The following is a 22412-nucleotide window of genomic DNA, read 5'->3' on the forward strand; positions in this document are numbered from 1 at the left end:
ATTTTTAGGCTTTTGAAATAAATATATTAAGAGATACACATGTTAAAAATATGTACAAAATAAAGCACCTTTTACATAAATACAAATAAATACTATGACTTTTTAACATATAAAAGCATGTATTTGAAATAAAGAAAAAACATAGTATCTATTCACTAAACATAATCACACCAAACACATGCATTGCACATTGGTTAGATGAAAAAAATAAACAAATATTTGAGGTTTAAATATTCAGAAAATTTTTGTTTGTACAGTTAAGTATTTCAGAAACCTCTAAAAAATAAAAACCCTAAAACTAGGTATGAAACCATTAGAATGAGGTATAAAGACTTCAAAATTTGATATTAAAAATACTTCAAATTGGGTATGAAAACTTAAAGTATATAAAATTACAAATACCATTAAACAAGTTATTATCTGATTATCACCATGCTTACATAAACATATTCAAATCAGCAGACCACAGGAATTACAACATATTAAATTCTCAAATCAAATTCCCTTTTAGTTTTCATGTAAAATAATGCCAATTTTCTAACAGTTATATCCAAGATCCTAAAATCAAAATACCCCCCAAAAAGTAAACACTATAAAGAGGAACAACCATGACAAATGGGAGCATAAGAAAAGCTTCTTTAGTAGTCCCTTGCTAATCTTAGTGAGACAGCTACAGAATGGAAGAGGTCCACAATTCCAATATTAAAGCCAATCAAAAAGTGGATGGGACTCATCAGAAGTCTTGATATTATAAAGATATCAATTCTTCCTCAAAATGGTCAATAGATTCTATACAATGCCCAAGTTCCAGCAGGTTTTAAAAAACGGATACGCTGATTCTAAGCATTATATGGGAAATAGAAAGGACCAAGAATAGTCAAGACAATCTAGATCAGTGGTCAGCCAACTATGCCCCATGGGCCAAATCCAATTAATAATGACCTTTTTACATTTTTAAAGGTTGAAAAGAAATAGAAAAGAAAGAAAAACATACTTTAAAAAATATTTTTAAATTGATTTTTTAGAGAAAGAAGAAGGGAGAGGGTGAGAGACAGAAACATCGATCAGCTGCCTCCTGCATTCTCCCTACTGGGGACCAGGACGGAGCCTAAAACCTGGGCATGTGCCCTGACTGGGAATCAAACCAGCAACCTTTGGTGCAAGGGATGACGCCCCAATCAACTGAATGACACCAGCCAGGGTTAGAAAAATTTTTTTAAATATATTTTTATTGATTTTAGAGGGAGGGGAACAGAGAAGGATAGAGAGATACAAACATGAATGAGAGAGAAACATCATCAATTGGCTCTCTCCTGCACCACCCCTTACTGGGGATGTAGCCTGTAACCTGGGCATGTGCCCTGACCAGGAATCAAACCAGTAACTTCTTGGTTCATGGGTTGACTCTCAACCACTAGACCACACCAGCCAGGTGGGCTAGAAAAATATTTACTATGTGGTCCACAGAAAAAGTCTGCCAACCTCTGATCTAGAAATAGAATTGGAGGAATTAACTAAAAGATACTAAGGTTTATTATAAAGCTACAGTAATTACAACCATGTGACATTTGGTGCAAGGACATAAAAATAAACCAAAGGAATAGTGTCCAGAAACAAATCTACACATATCATTACTTGACTTAGGAGAATTTTGACCCCTACCTCATACCATACATTAACAAAAAAGCCAATTCTATATGGATTATTAATTTTAAAATAAAAGGTAAAACAATAAAAGAAAGAAGATAAAATACGATAATGTATTTACGGCTTTGGAGTAAACAAAGATTTCTTAAAACAGGACACAAAAAAGCACTAACCACAAAGGAAGAAAAGATCAATACATTAAAATTACAACTAAATTAAAATCAAGAATTTCTATTTATCAAACGACACCATTAGCCCATGGAGTTCACTGGATCCAATTGTAGTTTTTGAGGGTTTTTTAAAACAGTTCTATTTGCAGAGATTAATATTTCGTGATTTCTTTTCTTTTTAATACTCACCTAAGGAGTGAGGATATTTTTTCCACTGATTTTTGAGAGAGTGGAAGGGAGGGGAGTGAGGGAAGGGAAGAGAGGGGGAGAGGAAGAGGGAGAGGGAGAGAAACATGGATGTGAGAGAGACACATCGATTGGTTGCCTCCCACACATGCTCAGATTGGGGGCGGGGATTGAACCTACAACCCAGGTACGTGTCCTTCAATGGGAATCAAACCCACGACTCTCTGGTATGCAGGCCAATGCTCTAACCAGTGAGCCATGCCAGCCAGGGTTTTTGTCTTTTTTCTTACCAGTCTTCCAGGGAACAACGAGAAAATTTATTTTTTAAAAAACAGAACAAAATTTAAATCTTGCAATTACCATATGGGTCCATTGGATCCTTTCACAAATCTAAGATATAAGATCTTAAGTGAATTTTATTTTTTTCTAGATCTTAGAACATTTTGTGATTTCCTTATCTTAGAATTCATTAATACTCATCATTACTTATTAATTATCCACAACTATGCCAAAGAAGATTGAAATGCAAAGACAACAAAAGAATGATAGAATTGCTAGAAGGACGAGGCAACAGTGAAATAAACTGTCACACCCCCTTGCTTTTAGGCTTCATTCAGCACAACTGAGAACTCAGAAATTTTCATCTCCTGACTATAAGGACAAAGAAAAGCAAAGTGACAGAGAAAGTGGTACCAAAACTATTAGATAAATCAAAAGATAAATGTCCTACAGGTGCACTCTAGGCTCTAATAAAGATGTGAAATTTATCATAAGTAAAATCTCCAGCCATATTACAATACCATTAAACATCCACCAAGGTGGCTAAAATTTAAAAGTTTAACAATACTAAGCATTGATGAGGATCCAAAAAAACGGGAACACAGAATCACTGCTGGTGAGAATATAAATTAAAACAACCACTTTGGAAAACTGTTTGACAAGATCTATCAAAGCAGAACATATACCCATGATCAAGCAATTCCAATCCTTGGTATATATCTAAACAAAATTAAACATCCACACACATATGTGTATGCATCTAAGGTGAGACATATAGCACCAAAAGACACATAGCAGTATTTTCATAATAATAACAAAACTTAAATGACCGTCAATATCAGAATGGATAGACTGTGGTATATTCATACAATAAAATATTGTACAGGAATGAGAATGAACAAACTACAGCTACACACAACATGGATGAATCTCACATTATGTCATGTGAAAGATGCCACTCAAAAGAGTACATACAGTATGATTCCATTTATATAAAGTTCAAAAACAGACAAAGCTAATCTGTGGTATAAAAAGAGAAAATGGGAAGGGACATGAGGGGGACATCTCATACACTAGAATTTCTATTTCTTGATCTGAATAGTAATAACATGGGTGCATCTACTTTGAACAAATTCACTAAGCTGTACTTACAATCATACCTGAGAGTGCTGACCAAAAAAGGGCAATTTAGAATATTATTTATAACGAAGTGGGAACTAGGTCTATGGTCCTCTGCCTCTGAAGGAGACTTGATGAACCAAAAGCTCCTCAAAGGACAGTGAGCAATAAAGCAGGAGGAGGCTGGAACCAATGTTAGTGTGAAAAAGAATTTGAGTTTATGTGATGGCAGAGCAGAATGGGTAAAGAAGGCTGGGAAAGAAGACAAGAGGATCATCTTTAAATAAGTGTAGGAACACACTGTAAAAGAGAGAGGATAATTCATGATGTGTTATATCATAAAAGTAGATCTAGAGTCAACAGGTAGAAGTTACAGTAATATGTTTAGGGTCAATGTAAGAAATAAACTTTCTAGAAAACTGTCAGTATTCAAGCAGAGTCCATCAATTGCTTGTCACAGGAAGTACAATGAACCTGTAAATACATCAGAAGCCTTGGATTCTAATCCCATCTTAACTATTTGCTAGCTATGTCACCTGGGGCAATTTATTTATAACCTCTCCAAAGTTCAGCTTCCTTATCTACTTACCTCAAGAGATCAATGAGAGGAATAAGGTAATATGCACAAGATGACAAACTAAAATACAACACAACTGTGAGTTGCTATAGAGGGGATACTGCATTATATCATTGCTAAGATCCTCCTAGCGCCGTAGTTATTAATTGTACCACGAGATAAGAAAATAACTTAAAATAGGTCCTAAATTTACAAACTTAAGATTTGATAGGCAAAGGAGAGAAATGTTAATATGACAGGAAAAGAAGGGAACAGGAAATCTTTGTTTCATGAGGTGTTAAAAATGTGTTTCTCTGATAGCAAATCAGTAACCAGATCTACAAGGAATACTCAATCCAGTAGAAAAGTAGGAATTCAAATCAAGAAGATACACATACCAAATAAAGAAAGGCTACAAATGCATTTTTAAGTTTGCACATCACTGAGAGTATGGATATCACTGAAACCTGGCGTTACATACAGTACTGAACTAGTGCTTTTGCTCTGATTCTCTGGGTATAAACTCAGGCTCCACTGTCCCAGTGACTCAACCCTGAGCAAGTTACCCAATCCTCTCAGCCCATTTGTAAAGGGTAAAAGTAGGGTCTACAAATTCACAAGTTGTTGAGAAGACTCCATAAGACAATGTATATAAAGTCTCTGGCAAGGCTTCTAGTACCCAGAGGAACTCATGTTAATAGCCTCTGATTAGCTTTGATTTTGGATTAAGTTTGTGCTGTACTGTTTTCAGAATTGGAAACTTGGGGAACAAATAAAAGATATGTTTTGTTGTCAATTATTGAAATCAGGTATAAATTAAAAATGATGATGTAGATCCATTGACACTAAGATGGAAAATTAACCAATGTACTGATAGTGGAAAAAGCAAGTTATAAGACAATATACATAGTATGATGCCATTTTTAAAACATTTATTTTAAAAACTATTATCTCCAAATAATAATCGACAGTGGAATTAGGTGACTTTAACTTTTTTCAGCCCTCTTCTGTCCTATCTAAATTTTGTATAAGGAGGATGTATGTATATTATAATTTCCAATTGGAAGAAAATCTTATTGAAATGTTTTTTCTGTAGGAAAATCATCATTTAGGTCAACCCTGGGAGAAAAATATACTTTTACAAACTTAGAAAAATGAATTTAACATCTTTTAAAAGGTAAATAGAAAAAACTCAGGAACCACTAGTAAATTTTTGTGTGTACTTTTCTATATAAAAATGTGGTTCAGCCCAGTTGGAATGGCTCAGGGATTGAGTGTCGACCTATGAACCAGGAGGTCTCGGTTTGATTCCCAGTCAAAGCACAGTAGGGGGCATGCAGGAGGCAGCTGATCAATGATTCTCTTTCATCATTGATGTTTCTCTTTCTCCTTTCTTCTCTGAAATCAATAAAAATATTTTTTTCTTAAAAAAGTGGTTTAGACAAAAGAAAAACATCTCCCAAATTGAGGAACATTTGTCTGTTCTGTTATATGCACTGCTATAAACACAGAATAGGAACTTAATAAATATTTGCTGAACAAAGGGGCAAAACAAAAGTTTTATATACCTTTATACTAAATTTCATTGCCTTATTCACTACAATATTGGCTTATTCATCTTTATCTCCAACAGTTAGCTTATAAGCTAACAAAGAGAAGCTATCAATTAAGTTACTTATCAAATAAAAAAATCAAAAAAGATAAATAAGTCTAATCAATATTACTTCTGAAGCTGAAACGTAAGAAATTGATAAGCATCACTCTGAAACATCACATTCATCCTACACCATAATCTCTACATATAGGATAAAGTAGTGACATCACAAGAAATGGTTACCATTTCTAGATTTCATTATGTCTAATAAGTGAACGCTAGCATAAGTAATTGTAAACCAGGATTGTGTTTGGATTAAAAGGATAAAGTGAGTACCAAAATTGCATGAATGAAGTTTTTTATACCATCAAGGCCTACTCAGCCTAAATCAACAAATCAGCCAAACCAACCAACCAAACAAACAAACAAGTCAGACCTACCTTGGCCCTTTTGGACCTTCCATGTAACTGCTTCTAGGAGGATCTGGAAGCAGTCCACCTGACCTCACTGGCATGTCCTTGACTGCAGTGATTTGCTGAGATGGAGCAATTGAAGACTCCCCAAGTCCTGGCTCAGACGAGAACGAACTGTATGGCAGAGTAGACTTGCTCAGAGGAGCTTTAGAATTCCCTTGTTCTGAAGGGCCAACAGCTGATTGCAATGGAGGATGGTAAGTTGAGGGTGGGGCTGAACCAAAAGACACAGGAGTGGGAAGTAATGCTGGTCTAGGTTTCTCCGGAAGTTGTGAACTCTGAGAACTAGAGACTGATGGAACTGGGGCTGTTGTTAATTGAGGAGGTATCCCTTGCGGAACCCCAGGGGCAGGTATTCCTGGAGGAGGTGTGGCTGAAGATAATGGTGGAAGGGGCATGACAGGTGGAGGTGCTGTTGAAGAGAGAGATGGTGGGGGAAGAACTGGTGGTGGCCCCACAGAAGAGAGGGGAGGTGGGGGAAGAACTGGTGGTGGCCCTGTTGAAGACAGAGATGGAGGCATCACAGGTGGGGGCAGAGAGGTTGGTAGAGAAGGTGGCATCACAGGTGGGGGCATGCCAGGTGGTGGCACTGAAGTAGGTAGGGCAGGGGGCATTACTGGTGGTGGCAACGATGGAGGCAATACCGGAGGAGGCATTGTTGGTAGAGGTGGAGGCATCTGAGAATATGGAACAAAAGGAGGTGGCATTGACATGTTTCCCATATACTGGTTCTTCATATTCTGAAATGAATTGACTTTCTCCTGCAAATAGGTCTGTGTGGCTTTCATATGCCCCTGCCATGTTTTCCACTGCTTCTCATACTCCTGAAGTTGATCTTTATGCGGATAGGAATGAAGGTGTTCCTCCCACAGCTGAAACTCTCGCTCCCATTCTTGGTAGAGATGTTGAAACTGTTGCTGCTGCATCTCATAATGTCGCAGTTGCATATCTACAGACATGGTCTACAAATAAAAGGATAAAAATTATTTCAAGACATTCATATAAGAGAATAACAAGATAAATATTAATGAATCAAGGGCATATGAAGTCTTAGGACATTAAGACACTAAAGATTTTGGGAGGATAAGGATAAGCTTGTTAAATCCATTTGGTGATGATCATTCTTCTTTCTTCCTTTGACTTAATTATATAGGGTGGGGCAAAAGTAGGTGTACAGTTGTTCTTACGGAAAATAATACAATAATTAAATAATAATACAAGAGGAGAAACCAAGATGGCGGCATAGGTAAACACCGGAAATTGCTGCCTCGCACAATCACTTCAAAAATACAACTAAAAGACAAAACGGACATCATCCAGAACCACAGGAAGGCTGGCTGAGTGGAAATTCTACAACTAGAAGCAAAGAGAAAAGCACACTGAGACTCAGAGGAGGTGAGGAAGTAAAGTGCAGAGGTACGGAGGCGCACGTGGAAAGGGCTGGCAACTGAGGACACGGCTGTCTTTTTCAATCCGGAGGGAGACACAAGCTCCCGACTGCTCTGAACGCCAGTTCTGGGTGAGTCTCTGGGGACCCAGACTCATACAGGGAGAAACTGGACTGTCTGGCATCTGTCAGAACTCGAGGGCGGCTTTCTCTCAGAGGTGCTTGCAGCCATTACCGCAGGACACTGAGACACAGGGCCTCTTAGGGTAGGACTGAGGATCAGCCATAGCTGTTTGCTCCGCCCTGTTGATTTCCTGAGACCGCGCCCCACCCAAGCTGTGTGCAGAGGCTTTTGCATTTGAAAGGCCTGGCCCTTTGCGATCTGAAAATTACCTAACAAACTGCAGCTGGGTCAGAGAGACCCAGAACATCCAAAAGAAGGCCCAAGGCCCCACAGCAGCTTACATTGCTTCACAGCTGGGCCTCATCTGGGCAACTCCAAACCCCTAACAAAGAAGAGGAATCTGCAGATCTCTCCATAGCTCCTACTGTGTCGCCTCAGGCAGAGGCTAAATTAGCACCTCCTTAGAGATCCAAAAGCCAGTGTACCCAGTGGTCAGAGTGGGACCATCCAATTACAACTCCTCAGATCCATAAGGGACACACTCAGGGGGCAGACTCAGTGAGCACCAAAGCCCCAGTGAAGCAAGTACTGCCCCAGAAGGGTGTCTCCAGCACAGAAGTTCTCCCACTGTAGACACAGCTGATTCTCACAGCCAATTGGCCTGGAGGTCAATTCCTCCCAGTGATACCTACAACAATCAAGGCTTAACTACAACAAGACTGTGCACAAAGCCCACAAAGGGGTGCACCAAGGGTGTCCACCTCAGGTAATTGGGGAGACTGAGCCACTGGGCCCCATAGGACACCTAGCACACAAAGCCACTCTATCAAACAGGGAAGCATAAAAAATGTGGAGACAAAGAAACAAGTCACAAATGACAGAAATGGAGGAAAGCAAACTACTGGATAAAGAGTTCAAAACCACACTTATAAGGTTTTTCAAGAATTTTCTAGAGCCAAAACCGGTTTGGCTCAGTGGATAGAGCGTCGGCCTGTGGACTGAAAGGTCTCAGGTTCGATTCCGGTCAAGGGCATGTACCTTGGTTGCGGGCACATCCCCAGTGGGGAGTGTGCAGGAGGCAGCTGATTGATGGTTCTCTCTCATAGATGTTTCTAGCTCTCTATCTCTCTCCCTTCCTCTCTGTAAAAAATCAATAAAATGTAAAAAAAAAAAAAAAAAAAAAAAGAATTTTCTAGAAACCGCCGATAAATTTAGTGAGACCCTCAAGAAATCTAGTGAGACCCTCGAGGTTATGAAAAAGGACCAACTAGAAATTAAGCATACACTGACTGAAATAAAGAATATTATACAGAGTTCCAACAGCAGACTAGAGGATCGCAAAAATCAAGTCAAAGATTTGAAATACGAAGAAGCAAAAAACACCCAACTGGAAAAACAAAAAGAAAAAAGAATCCAAAAATATGAAGATAGTGTAAGGAGCCTCTGGGACAACTTCAAGTGTACCAACATCTGAATTATGGGGGTGCCAGAAAAAGAGAGAGAGCAAGATATTGAAAGCCTATTTGAAGAAATAATGACAGAAAACTTCCCCTACCTGGTGAAAGAAATAGACTTACAAGTCCAGGAAGCCGAGAGAACCCCAAACAAAAGGAATCCAAAGAGGACCACACCAAGACACATCATCATTAAAATGCCAAGAGCAAAAGACAAAGAGAGAATCTTAAAAGCAGCAAGAGAAAAACAGTCAGTTACCTACAAGGGAGCACCCATACGACTGTCAGCTGATTTCTCAACTGAAACTATGCATATGCAGGCCAGAAGGGAGTGGCAAGAAATATTCAAAGTGATGAATACCAAGAAACTACAACCAAGATTACTTTATCCAGCAAAGCTATCATTCAGAATTGAAGGTCAGATAAAGAGCTTCACAGATAAGAAAAAGCTAAAGGAGTTCATCACCACCAAACCAGTATTATATGAAATGCTGAAAGGTATCCTTTAAGAAGAGGAAGAAGAAAAAGGTAAAGATACAAATTATGAACAACAAATACACATTTATCAACAAGTGAATCTAAAAATCAAGTGAATAAATAATCTGATGAACAGAATAAACTGGCGAATATAACAGAATCAGGGGCATAGAAAGGGAGTGGACTGACAATTCTCGGGGGGAAAGGGGTGTGGGGGTGTGGGAAGAGACTGGATAAAAATCGTATACCTATGGATGAGAACAGTGTGGGGGGGGGGGGCGGTAAGGGCAGAGGTGGTGGGAACCGGGTGGAGGGGAGCTATGGGGGGAAAAAAGAGGAACAACTGTAATAATCTGAACAATAAAGATTTAATTTTTTAAAAAAAATAATAATAATACAAGAATAAACTGTTTTGTGTATTCTCAACTGTAAACCTACTTTTGCCTCACCCTGTATAAGTTACCACTGACTTGGAAAAACCAACCAAACACTAAAGCAAATACCTACCTCAGCAATAAGTATTTTTCAGGTCTTTAATATTATTATGGACTAGAGGCATGGTGCACAAAACTCATCCACTGGGGGTGGGGGAGGGGTGTACCTCAGTCAGGCCTGTGCCCTCTCGCAGTCCAGGACCCCTCAGGGAGTGGGCCTAAGCCGGCAGTCGGACATCCCTCTTGCAGTCCAAGACTCCTCGCTCCTTACCACCTGCCTGCTCACTGCTCCTTACCACTTGGCTCACTGCTCCTTAGCGCTGCCATGGAGGTGGGAGAGGCTTCTGCCACCGCCACTGCATTCGCCAGCCGTGAGCCCAGCTTCTGGCTGAGCAGTGCTCCCCCTGTGCGAGTGCACTGACCACAGGAGGGTAGCTCCTGCGTTGAGCGCCTGCCCCCTGGTGATCAGTGCGCATCACAGCAACAGGTTGTTCCTCTGTTCCGTCTAGGCCAGGGGTGGGCAACCCCAGGCACGCGTGCCAAACATGGCACGCCAGTAACTTTTGCTGGCACGCAAAACCCTCTCTTATAATCTTCCATTTACAATTTTTTTCTTAATATCGACTTTTTTATTTTTCAGATAAATTCAGTGTAGGTGCATCTTAGATAAATAAATAATTTTACATAAGTTATCTTAAAGACCATAGACATGGATTGACGAGAGAGGAGAAGAGCAATTTCTATGCCTCTGCCTTAACTCTCCCTGCCTTCCTAGATCCGACCAGTGTTTTGATTTCAGCCTCAGACGCAACGGGTTTTCGTTGACAAGACAACCGCCTCACCTACTTATTCAAAATTTCACTCTATAAAAATGAAACCTTCTCTCTCGCTTTGGCCACCGGTACTAACGAAAGGGGAATAAATTTCTTTGTTTCTCTCGGCAGCAAAAGTCCCACTGATAATATCAAACGGAGTCATAAAGTTTTCTGTCGGACTATCAGTGTACATGTATACATTAAAAAATAAATGTATTTTTCATCATCATATACTGTGTTTTTGTCGCTCGAATGAATTTTATTATTTCTTCAAGGTTCTTCACATATGTATACCTTAAGAGATATCAAGTAGGCGTAACATGTTCTCAAAAAATTAGGGTTGGCAGGCAGAAGAATTTTGAGTCAGAGATTTTGCTGGTTTTGGCACGCACTCACAAAAAGATTGCCCACCCCTGGTCTAGGCTTTTATTATACAGGAGCATTTTAACACATTGCATACCGCATAGAAATCTCTAAGACATACGCCAGGGACCGCACGTTTTTGGGCAAACTGCACGTTATTTAAGTCATCATAATGCACTTTAGGTGTTGTTTTTCAATAATTTTAACATTTTTATTTACAAAAACAATTAAACAATTAAAGTTCCTAGTACTTTTTTAACGTATGGTACTGTGTAAAACATTTTCCTCCATGAAGAGGGACCAAACAAAATTTACATAAGTATCTAGGTTCGCTCCTTTTTCCATGGGCGTGAAAAACGAGAACACTCGTGAGCAGTCCTTAACAGATGGCGCGCGAAACACGAGAAAACTCCTGAGTGGTACGAAATGTGTTAAGAACTTAAAAAATCAATTATTATTATAGACATACAGACATAAGTTTATACCTCAAAGATAAAAGACAAGCAAATATCTAAGTCATTTCATCTTTTATGGTGTATTTGTTAGGTTTTTTGTGGTGGTTGTTTTGACCTTTTTGGGTGGATTTTTGCTTGTCTGTTACTGTAGTGGTTTGTGGGCAAAACACAAGTAAACTTATAATTATATGATAAGAACCCTAGTTCTTAAATCTCTTAGTAATAGTCAGTTCTTAGTAACTTAGTAAGAGTACTCTAACGTCTGTCTGGGTTGATTTTGAGTATTTGCATAATACCACATTTCCTTCCCAAGCCCCCAAGTTAATGCGACAGGTAACTACTTGGGCACGTCTTAGGAAATATCTTTCCTTCTTCACACTTAAATCTCCTTCAGGAATAACAAATATTTTAAATTTCTTGGGTCAATTTCCCATGTGTGAACTGAGGAAGCACTTGCCTGCATATGTGGTGGCTGCTGGATGATCTGCTGGTACTGTTGTAGGATCTGTTGTAGCTGGGTGTGCTTCTGCATGATTCCCTGGTACTGGAAGCCAACTCGATGCTGCTGGTGCTGCTGCCAGTGTGCTGCTGCAGCCTGCAACTGTTTTAACCTGGCATCTTCTTCCGGGTCCTCAGACTAAATATAAAAGATACATTTTTATGTAAATCATAAAACAGCAATTAAATTAGTAAGAAATCTATTTTATAAAGTATTGTATTGTAATACAAAGTCCAGAATCCCTACAACTCTGCCTGATTGATAAAAGCTATTCTATCTTTAGATAAATACCTAGCTCTATCTATACTGTGATAATGGATACCAATACCTAGGAGTTTATAAATTCCATAGTCTTCACTAGAATAATCATTTCATTGTTCTTAAATAGGACAATCATTACCCAACAAAGTCAATCTACATTTAATGTCCTTTTCATTCTATGAGAAATTTTTCTCTTGTACCTTAGTCACTTTTCATCAATGGACTACAGTGTAATTATGATGATTCAATAAAGTTTCCACATACGACTATTAGGAGAACAATGACCTTTGGACCAATGTGAGAACTTTTCATGTGCCAGTAAATATGCTAAATGACATTTAATGCTGCAATCTATTTTGCAGATGAGGAAACTGAAGTACAAAATGGTTAACTAACTTGCTCAGAGTCACCACCAGCAAGTGGCAGTGCCTGGACAGCAGCCTAGGTCATTTGACAATAAAAGTTCTTTTTAAAAAATATATATTTTTATTGATTTCAGAGAGGAAGGAAGAGGGAGAGAGAGAGGAAACATCAATGAGAGAATCATTGATGGCTGCCTCTTGGCCACGCGCGCGCGCATACACACACACACACACATGCACACACACACGCACACACACACACACGCACACAGACACACACACTACGGGGGATTGAGCCCGCAACCCTGGCATGTGCCCTTGACCGGAATCGAACCTGAGACTCGTCAGTCCACAGGCCGATGCTTTATCCACTGAGCCAAACCGGCTAGGGCAAAAAGTTGAAGCTCTTAACTATTGCCGTGTGCTGCCAATATGAAAATACCTGGCAGCCCTTTAGTGCTTAAAGACACAATTTACAAGAGCGTCTAGCCCTAACCGGTTTGGCTCAGTGGATAGAGCATTGGCCTGCAGACTCAAGGGTCCTAGGTTCGATTCCGGTCAAGGGCATGTACCTTGGTTGCGGGCGCATACCCAGTAGGGAGTGTACAGGAGGCAGCTGATCGATGTTTCTCTCTCATCGATGTTTCTTTTTTTTAAATATATTTTATTGATTTTTTACAGAGAGGAAGGGAGAGAGATAGAGAGTTAGAAACATCGATGAGAGAGAAACATCGATCAGCTGCCTCCTGCACATCTCCTACTGGGGATGTGCCCGCAACCCAGGTACATGCCCTAGGCCGGAATCGAACCTGGGACCTTTCAGTCCGCAGGCCGACGCTCTATCCACTGAGCCAAACCGGTTTCGGCTCTCATCGATGTTTCTAACTCTCCATTCCTCTCTGTAAAAAATCAATAAAATATACTTAAAAAAAAAGAGTGTCTAACTCTTCACTCTCATTTAAACCATGAAAAAAAAAGTACCTTTTCTCTCTCTTTTTCAAATTATAAGAGAAAGTTTATTTAGAAAGTTACAGAGGTAGTAGAAGTGAGCCAGCTGGGCTGCAATGGCTCAGGAAACAAGTTACAGAAGCAAAAGGGCTACTGGAACTTAGGAGAGGGAAAGGTAATGTAGCTGAGGGAAAGAGAGAGACAAGAAAGGTGCTGGCGTACTCCGGAGAGGGAATGCCAAAAAATGCCTTTTCTAAACCTGATAAGGCATAATCTAATGTTCCATAAATGGAATTTTACTGCACTTAAAAAATACATAAAAATATATATCTATTCATGATAAAAATATAAATGAATCAGAAAAAAGTTGAACAATTTAATAAAAACCAAATAATTACTTTATGGTTACCTGGGATTCCTCCGGTGGAAGAGGGGGTGGTACCTCCTCATTAGGAGGTGGTAATGGAGGCTCCTCAGATGGAGGGGGTTCTGGTACTTGACTGGTGGCAGGTACTGTAACTTCTTTTACTGGCTTGGGTGCATCCTTTGCTATAACAGGACCCTTTTTGTGTCCTGGCAAATGCACTTTTGTCCTCTGCTGCAAACTTAGCAAGTGCTGTCGATACCAATACTGCTGCTGTTCCTACAACAGAAACCATTTTTAAGAATTTTACTTGACAATCCTATATAGCTGCAACTTGGTGTTTAGAGAGAGCCACATTTGTGTCTGCGTTCATGTGTCTATATGCAAGAAAAGGCAAAGCTAGACTGAGAAAGACAAATAAGCAAGATTTTCAATTCCTTCCCCAAATTTATACATTTAAGTTAAACCAAGCCATACATATCAATTCAACATACTTCTCTACTCTTAAAACACATACTTTTGGAAGTGAGAGCAGTCTTTTTGATAAATGATCAAGTAAAACCTGTCAGTATTCACAGCTATTTGCTTTTAACCTGTCTTTAGCTGATTCTGACTTATCCAGGCGGATTTTGTAATTAATGAACACAATCAAATAACCCTACCTCTTCTCACTGCCTTCTCTCTTTTAAACATCTGTTGTATATTCCTAGGTATATACAGAAGTCCTCCCTTATCCAAGGGAGATACATTCCAAGACCTCCAGTGGCTGCCTAAACAGTGGATAGTACTGAACTCTATATACCCTACGTTTTTTCCTATACACACATACCTATGATAGTTTAATTTATAAATTAGGCACAATAAAAGATTAACAACAATAACTAACAATACAACAGAACAATTATAATAAAGTAATGTAACAAAAGTTACATGAATGTGGTTCTCTCTCTCAAAGTATCTTATTGTACTGTACTCAAACTTCTTGTGATGATGATACAATGCCTATGTGATGAGATGAAGTGAGGTGAATGAGACATTATTAAGTAAAATAAGGGTTACTTGAACACAAGCACTGTAACATTGGGGATCTGATAACTGAGACAGGTGAGTGACTAATGGCATGGATAGTGTACACTTCATGGATGTGCCGGACAAAGGGATGAGTCACATCCCGAATGGGATGGATCAGGACAGTGTGGGGCAGTGTGATATTTCATAAGCAAAGCAGAACGGCGCACGATTTAAAACTTACAAATTGTTTATTTCTGGGATTTTCCATTTAATATTTTCGGACAGTGGTTGATCACAGGTAACTGAAACTGCAGAAAGGGAAACCACAGATAAAGGGGAACTACTGTATGCATAAATTAGAATAGAATGTGTTTTTTAAATGCTTTCTATTTATTTTAAAAGTCTCACTTTGCCTTCCAAATTATAATGTAATTTCATTTTCTGGAAACCTGTTTTGTGTTTTCACTTTAAAAGATCACAAGTTTAATGTGGAAAACAATTAAGAAAATACAGCTGATCCTCATTATTCATGGATTCTGTATTTGTGAATTTGCCTACTTACTAAATTTTATTTCTAACTTCAAAATCAATACTTGGGAGCTTTTGTGTTATTTTCTGGACATGTGTATATACAATGGTGAAAAATTTGAGTCACTTGACTTGCACACCCCAGCTCAGGCAGAACACGGCCATGCCCATCTTTTTGTGTGGCTCTCCTACTGTAAATAAGTGGCCTTTTTAATGGTCTAATTAGGGTCACATTTTTGTTTGCATTTCTGTGCTTTTTAAAATATATATATATTTATTGATTTCAGAGGAAGGGAGAGGAAGAGATAGAAACATCAATGATGAGAGAGAATCATTGATCGGCTGTCTTCTGCACGCCACACACTGGGGATCGAGCCCACAACACAGGCATGTGCCCTGACCAGTAATCGAACTGTGACCTCCTGGTTCATAGGTCGATGCTTAACAACTCAACCACACCGGCTGATCTCTGTGTTTTTTTTATTAGCGATTTTGTTGTTTAAAGTGGCCACCAAGCATAGTGCTGAAGTGCTGAGTAGTGTTCCTAAGTGCCAGAAGGCTATGACGTGCATTATAGAGAAAATATGTTACATAAAGCTTCATTCATGCATATGTTACAGTGTTGCTGGCTGTGAAGTCAATTTTAATGAATCAACAATATATATTAAATAAGGGTCTTTAAACAGAAACACACATAAATCAAGATTATGTCTTGATTAGCTGATGAAAATGTGACCAAATGCTCACAGGAACATAACCCTTTACTTCCCTTAGGAGCAATGGTTCAGTAGTTACTAATTCAGTGTTCCCAGTTACTTTATAGTTCCCAGTGACTGTATAGAACAAAATATTTCAAATAAAGAGAAATGACTGCACAAAAAAGTAATAACTAATTGTTTAAATCAGCAAAAAAATTTTACCACTCAGAAATAACTACAGGATCTTCATTATCCCAGGAGTCACTATATAATCTCCATGGTTAAAAAGTTGCATAAGGGAAAAAAAGTTGTCATAACACTACAATATTCACTAATATACTGCCCTGTATATGTCTATAATTAACAACAGCATATATTTCTACTATAATTATAAGGATGCAGGATTTGTTTGTTTGTTTGGGGGTTTTTTTAGGATGCAGGATTTGATAAAATGTGATGTTGGAGAACTTTGAAACTCATTACTGAGAGCTGAGGATCTAACAAAAGTCCTACTGGTTAGCAAGCAAAAATCCTATATATAAAAAGCCTGTGGTTGTGACGCCCTCACGCCGTAATGACCGATCACCAGGAGGCTGCGTGCGCAGCGAGGTGCATGCGGGTGGGTGGGGACTTGACTCTGGTTCTCTCTGGCGCAGGCTTGACTTGATGCTGCGTCCCCATGGGCGCCAGCCCAGACTCTGACAGGATATAACAGCAATATTAAAATATTTCTTCTAATTAATTTCCTTTTAGTGTGCACAAATTTCATGCACCGGGACACTAATAACTTTTATAATAGGAACTACAAAAGAGAATGTTTGACTATCAAAGGTTGAAAAATAGCCCTGGTAAAACTGATAAATTCCTAAAATACTTTTTCAGTATATTCAAAAACTAAATAAAAGATGATCTATAATGTTGCCATATAATTTTGTTAGAAAAATTATAATATGGAATTATAATCTATACTTTTATTTTTTGTTCATTCTAAAACTCAGCCATTCTTTATGATTTTTGAGCTCTGTTTTTTCAAGATTATGTCCCAAATAAATTTTTTACAATAAACTTTTGGTCTCTATGTTAAATGGATTCTTTTTATTGGCATTCACTGTGATTTATTATCTTTGGATAACCAGGATTTTCTATATTGCTAATATTTTATTGTATACTTCCCCAATTTTCTATATGAAAGCAGATGCATAAAATATACATAATGTATGTAAACTCTTTTCTCACTTAACATACTGTTTTGTTATCTTTTTTCCACTCATAGGATAATTTTCTTAGAAAATTAACGTTTCACTCTTTTCTTTTATCTGGTGCTTAAACATACAGTGTTGGACCATACTGTAGGATGTCAATAAACAGCTGTTAATCAACTGAAGACATCTCTCTAGGCCACTTATTTCTATCACTTGGAGTGCGGGAAACGAGTTAAGTCGGCTCGCGTGAATTGCGCGTACTCCGCGGGAGCCGTCTTTAACTCGGTTCATATAGATTTGCGGTGGAGTGCGGGAAACGTGTAAACTCGGGCCGATTGTAACTGCGTATTACCAAATATTTGTTTGTAATCCACCCTTTTGGTGGATGGAACAAAACCAAAAGACAGAGCCATCTTATATTTTGGCGGGAAATTCACCCGCACTCCAAGTGCTATGCTCTGAAACATGCTCCAATCCACTGGGAAGAATACATTTCATCTCATTAACTCCATTTTGAAGTTTAGGTTATGACTGGGGTTTTTTGTTTTTAATTATCATACACATAATCATCAGCTTCCAGGATATAATTGCTTTTACCATTCAATCGTAAAAACAAGCAAACAAACAAAATAGTACAGTGATCATGATAGTCAACAATAATACAGTATTTTCAACCTTCTTTTATTATTTTATAAAAATCACAATAGGTTTACCTTTCAGATTAAGAAAGGCAAATAAGTCTGTTTCTAATAGAAGTTAAAAGTTTCTCTTTTCTTAGTTGCTTTGAAAACATCACCAAAAGACACAAACTATCTGTCACAATTAGAAACTAATGGTTACAGAGATGAAGATTCTTTATGAATTTGCACCTTATTTTCACGCTTCCCATCTTTGTCTTAGACTTAGTCTAGGGTTAAGGACCTTATTAGGAGCTCAAGAATTGCCAGTTTACTGACAGAAGGCACTGCAGGTCAATTTCTACTTAATATAAACCCAATAAGCAGGAAGCATATTTAATTCAATCCTAGGACTAAGTTTGGACACATTCTTAAAGCTCTCCAAATGAATAATGATGACATCATTAAAAAATGCCCTCGATGACCCCAGAAGGATGATTTACTTTTATTTTAGAAAGGAATAAAATCTGCTTACACTTGTTAATGAAGCTGAACTGGTACCTGGTTCTTCTAAATGTCCCATCATATCACACAACTCCATTTCACATGGAATGCTAGCTCACAAATCAGGTCAAATCACAGCATATGTCACATTAAAAAAAAGAAAAAAAAAAAATTGGCCCGGCCAGTGTGGCTAAGTGGTTGAGCATCCATCTATGAACCAGGTCACAATTCAATTCCTGGTGAGGGCACATGCCTGGATTTTGGGCTTGATCCCCAGTGTGGGGCATGCAGAAAGCAGCCGATCAATGATTCTCTCTCATCATTGATGTTTCTCTCTCTCTCTCTCCCTCTTCCTTCCTCTCTGAAATCAATAAAAATATATTGTTTAAAGAAAGAGACTGGAGTTAAAAAGTTAGGATGCAAGAATTATTTTTCACAAATATCATTACCAAAAAAAGGTGCTAATTTATTCATCAAGCATGTACTGACTGTTGGCTACCAGTACAGTTATGAACTAGGCACTACTAAATAATTTTTCAAGTAGAAAAATATAAAAGAGAATAAGAGAATGAGAAAGTGGGAGTGAGAATGAGAGAGAGAGAGAGAGAGAGAGAGAGAGAGAGAGAGAGAGAGAGAAGAGCTTTTAAAAGTTAATTTTGGAGGCCATGCCTATCCAGGTTGATTATCATCTATACTAATAAAAGGGTAACATGCAAATTAACCATCACTCCACGACAAAATGGTGGCGCCCATAGCCACAAAGATGGCAGCGCCAGCTGGAGCCATGGAGCCGGCCAGAGCAGGCAAGATGCTTGGCTTCCTTCAGGTGGGACGCTTGGCTTCCTTCGTCGCCCCAGCGACGAAGGAAGCCAAGCCTCCCGCGCCCCAGCCGGCCGCCGCAAGCCCCAGCCGGCCAGAGTGGGTGGGAGGTGGCTCCAGCCCGGAGCGAAGGCCCAGGTCCCGGGTGCTGGAGGGAAGCCAGTGCCGGCAGCCAGGGAAAGGAAGGCCTATTCTTGCACGAATCTTCGTGCATTGGGCCTCTAGTAAATGCCTATAAAACTAAATGCATTATGTCTTTTATATCCTAAAGTGAAGGGGAGGAGGGAGAACCTGATAAAATAATGTATTAGATTTCCATTTTAAAAATTTACTTAAAATATATTTATTTTCTGTATTTTTGAGGTTTACATTCTACTCCAAGAAATTAAGGACACCAGATAAATCTTAGTTCCATCTTTTTTTTTTTTTTAAAAAAAGCTCCTTTACTTCACTTCTTCCTCCAGCCCCTGCCTTCTTTCTCTCTCCTTCAGTCAAACTTCTTGAAAGAGTGGTCTATACTCACCATCCCCATTTCCTCACCTTCCATCACTCCTCAAATCAATGCAATATGGCTTCAGTCACTATGAAACTGCTCCTGCCAACGTCAACAATAATCTATACGTCAGTAAATGCAAGATATAACTCAAAGTCTTGATCTTGCTCAACCTCTCAGCAGTACATGCCACAGCTGACCACTCCCTCCTCCTAGAAACAGTCTTCCCTTCACCTCTGTGGCACTACACTGTCCTGATTTTCCATCTATCTATGTGGCCTTTTTTCCTGCTGGTTCCCTGAGATACCAAGATTCTGTGCGGCTAGGCTCAATGTCCATTAACCTCTATTCATACTCTACACACTTCTCAGGAGACCTTATCTTTTTCTATGCCTTCCAATACCATTTTTATGCTGATGACTCACGAGTCTATATCATGTTTCCCAGATCTCCCTTATAGATTCCACACCTACATCTTACTTCCAATTGGACATCTCCCTTTGGACTCTTATGTCTCAAGAACTTGAAACTCAGTAGATCTAAAACTTAACTCATCATTTCCCTCTCATCCCCAGACCTATTCTTCCTCCTTCTCCAGGTTCTCCTATCTATATAAACAGGGAATATTAGCCGAGTGTCAGGACCGCTCAGGAGGAGTTGTGCGTACAGATGGGCAGGGGGGGACTGCGTGCTACCCTCACCCCAGCGGCCGCGGGGAGGCTGGGGCTGGGGGCGGGCCAGAGTGGAGACACAACACACGGAGAGGCTGGGGCTGGGGGCCGGCCGGAGTGGAGACGCAACACTCAGGAGCACCTGCCCCCACCCCAGCGGACACAACACAGTGGCTGGTGCTACGTGGGTCAGGCGCGGGTCCCAGCCCCCCACAGGATGCCTCCTCGCGCAATTTCAATCACGCGCTGGGCCTCTAGTTTTATTAATAAATGGGATCACCATTCACCCAGCAGCCTATTTTAGAAAGCCAGACATCATCACTTATGCCTTCCTCTCCACTACCACTCAATCAATTGGAGTCTAGCACCTAAACATTTCTCCAATCTTCCACTTCTCTCCATCTCCAGGATCAACATCCAAATCTAAGCCACTATTCTCTCTCTCTCTTTTTTTAATCCTCATCTGAGGAATGAGGATATTTTTTCATTGATTTTTAGAGTGAAAGGAAGGGGAAAGGGAGAGGGAAGGAGGGAAGGAGGGGAGGAGGGAGGGAGACAGGGAGGGGGAGAGAAAGAGAGGAATATTGACATGAGAGAGACACATCGATTGGTTGCCTCCTGCTCTGGGGAGGGGATTGAACTGGGTACGTGCCCTTGACTGAGAACTGAACCCATGACCCCTAGGTCTGAGGGTCCACACTCTAATCACTGAGCAAAACCGGCCATGGGAGCCATTAATATCTCTTGCCTGAATTATTTATTAAATATTCTCTATAAATGACTCCTGTTCCTTTTGATTCTACTCTCTATATTGCACACAGTGAGTTTTTTCAAATGCCAATCTGTCACATTTGGTTGTATAAAAATCTCTCACTACCTTCCTTAGAATAGAGTCCTGATAGGCCCTTCCTAATCTGGTTTATGCCTACACCCATCACCCTCAGATTTTAGTATGCCTTACTGAACTTAATTCCTTGAGCTCTATCTGGTTAATTCCTACCCATTCTTTGGGTTTCACTTAAGTATCACTTACAAAGGGAGGCCTCTTCAACTAGGTTAGAACTCCCTCCTATATCCAATCATTTAAAAAAATATTTGTTTTTCACTTACTATGTGCTGGATTCTGAGCTTAAAAAAACACACGAACCTCACCTTTCCCCATTCTTTATGGAACAATTTAGTGATATTTTATATTTTATAATCCTATATTTTGTATTTTATAATGTGGTAACACCTGTTCTTCTCTTAGTTACTTAAATATCTTTTCCCCCCATCAGAACAAGTCAATGAGGCCTGGTGTTTACCACTTCATCTCCAATACTAAGCATAGTACCTGGCACATAGTTGCTACTCAATAAGTACTTGAAAATTAAATAAAGGACTAAAAACTCAAATAAAATTCAACAGCTTTTCCCAAATAAGTTTTGAGTCTAAAAAGATAAAATCACAATTCATGAAAAAAGACTAATATGCACTTTACCTAGTTAGTCCATTAAATAAACAGAAAATTTAATTCTTGAAAAAATATGCATTCCATTAAATCACCAATGCTTCACTCTGAAAACCAGAAACTAAATGGAAGAATATCAAGCATTTATCCTGTCTTTCCTATACTAACTGTACAGTATTTCCAATCAAACAATCATGGTTCATGAGTGAAAGTATTTCTTTACAGAATTCCATTTAATAAATGCAGAAGAAATGGCATGAAAAAAAATCAGCACATTGTAACCTCTAATGAAGAAATAACTTACTCAGGCAAAGAACATCAATGGATGAACCACTAGATGGAAGGAACATGCAAAATTGATGGGAAGCTTTACAGTGGAGGGACCAGACTGCCGCCCCCTGATCAATCTTGGCACCACCAACAGTGGGACAACCAGGCAGTCTCCTAATGGG

General features: G+C 39.2%; 1 protein-coding gene across 2 annotated transcripts in view; it reads right to left on the bottom strand.

Moving 5' to 3' along the window:
* YLPM1 (YLP motif containing 1) overlaps positions 1 to 22412 on the bottom strand; it is a 68164-nt gene that overhangs the window by 41208 nt on the left and 4544 nt on the right. For both annotated transcript variants that reach the window (XM_070416595.1, XM_070416603.1), the window contains exons 2-4: positions 14013 to 14246; positions 11991 to 12170; positions 5992 to 6986 (exon numbers count right to left, since the gene is read on the bottom strand). In XM_070416595.1, the coding sequence (XP_070272696.1) occupies positions 5992 to 6986; positions 11991 to 12170; positions 14013 to 14246 (1409 nt within the window). The remainder of the gene's footprint in view (positions 1 to 5991; positions 6987 to 11990; positions 12171 to 14012; positions 14247 to 22412) is intronic.

This window comes from Myotis yumanensis, unplaced genomic scaffold, assembly GCF_028538775.1.
Source record: "Myotis yumanensis isolate MYYU_CA2020_CCGP unplaced genomic scaffold, mMyoYum1.0.hap1 SCAF_1, whole genome shotgun sequence".
Classification (NCBI taxonomy): Eukaryota; Metazoa; Chordata; class Mammalia; order Chiroptera; family Vespertilionidae; genus Myotis; species Myotis yumanensis.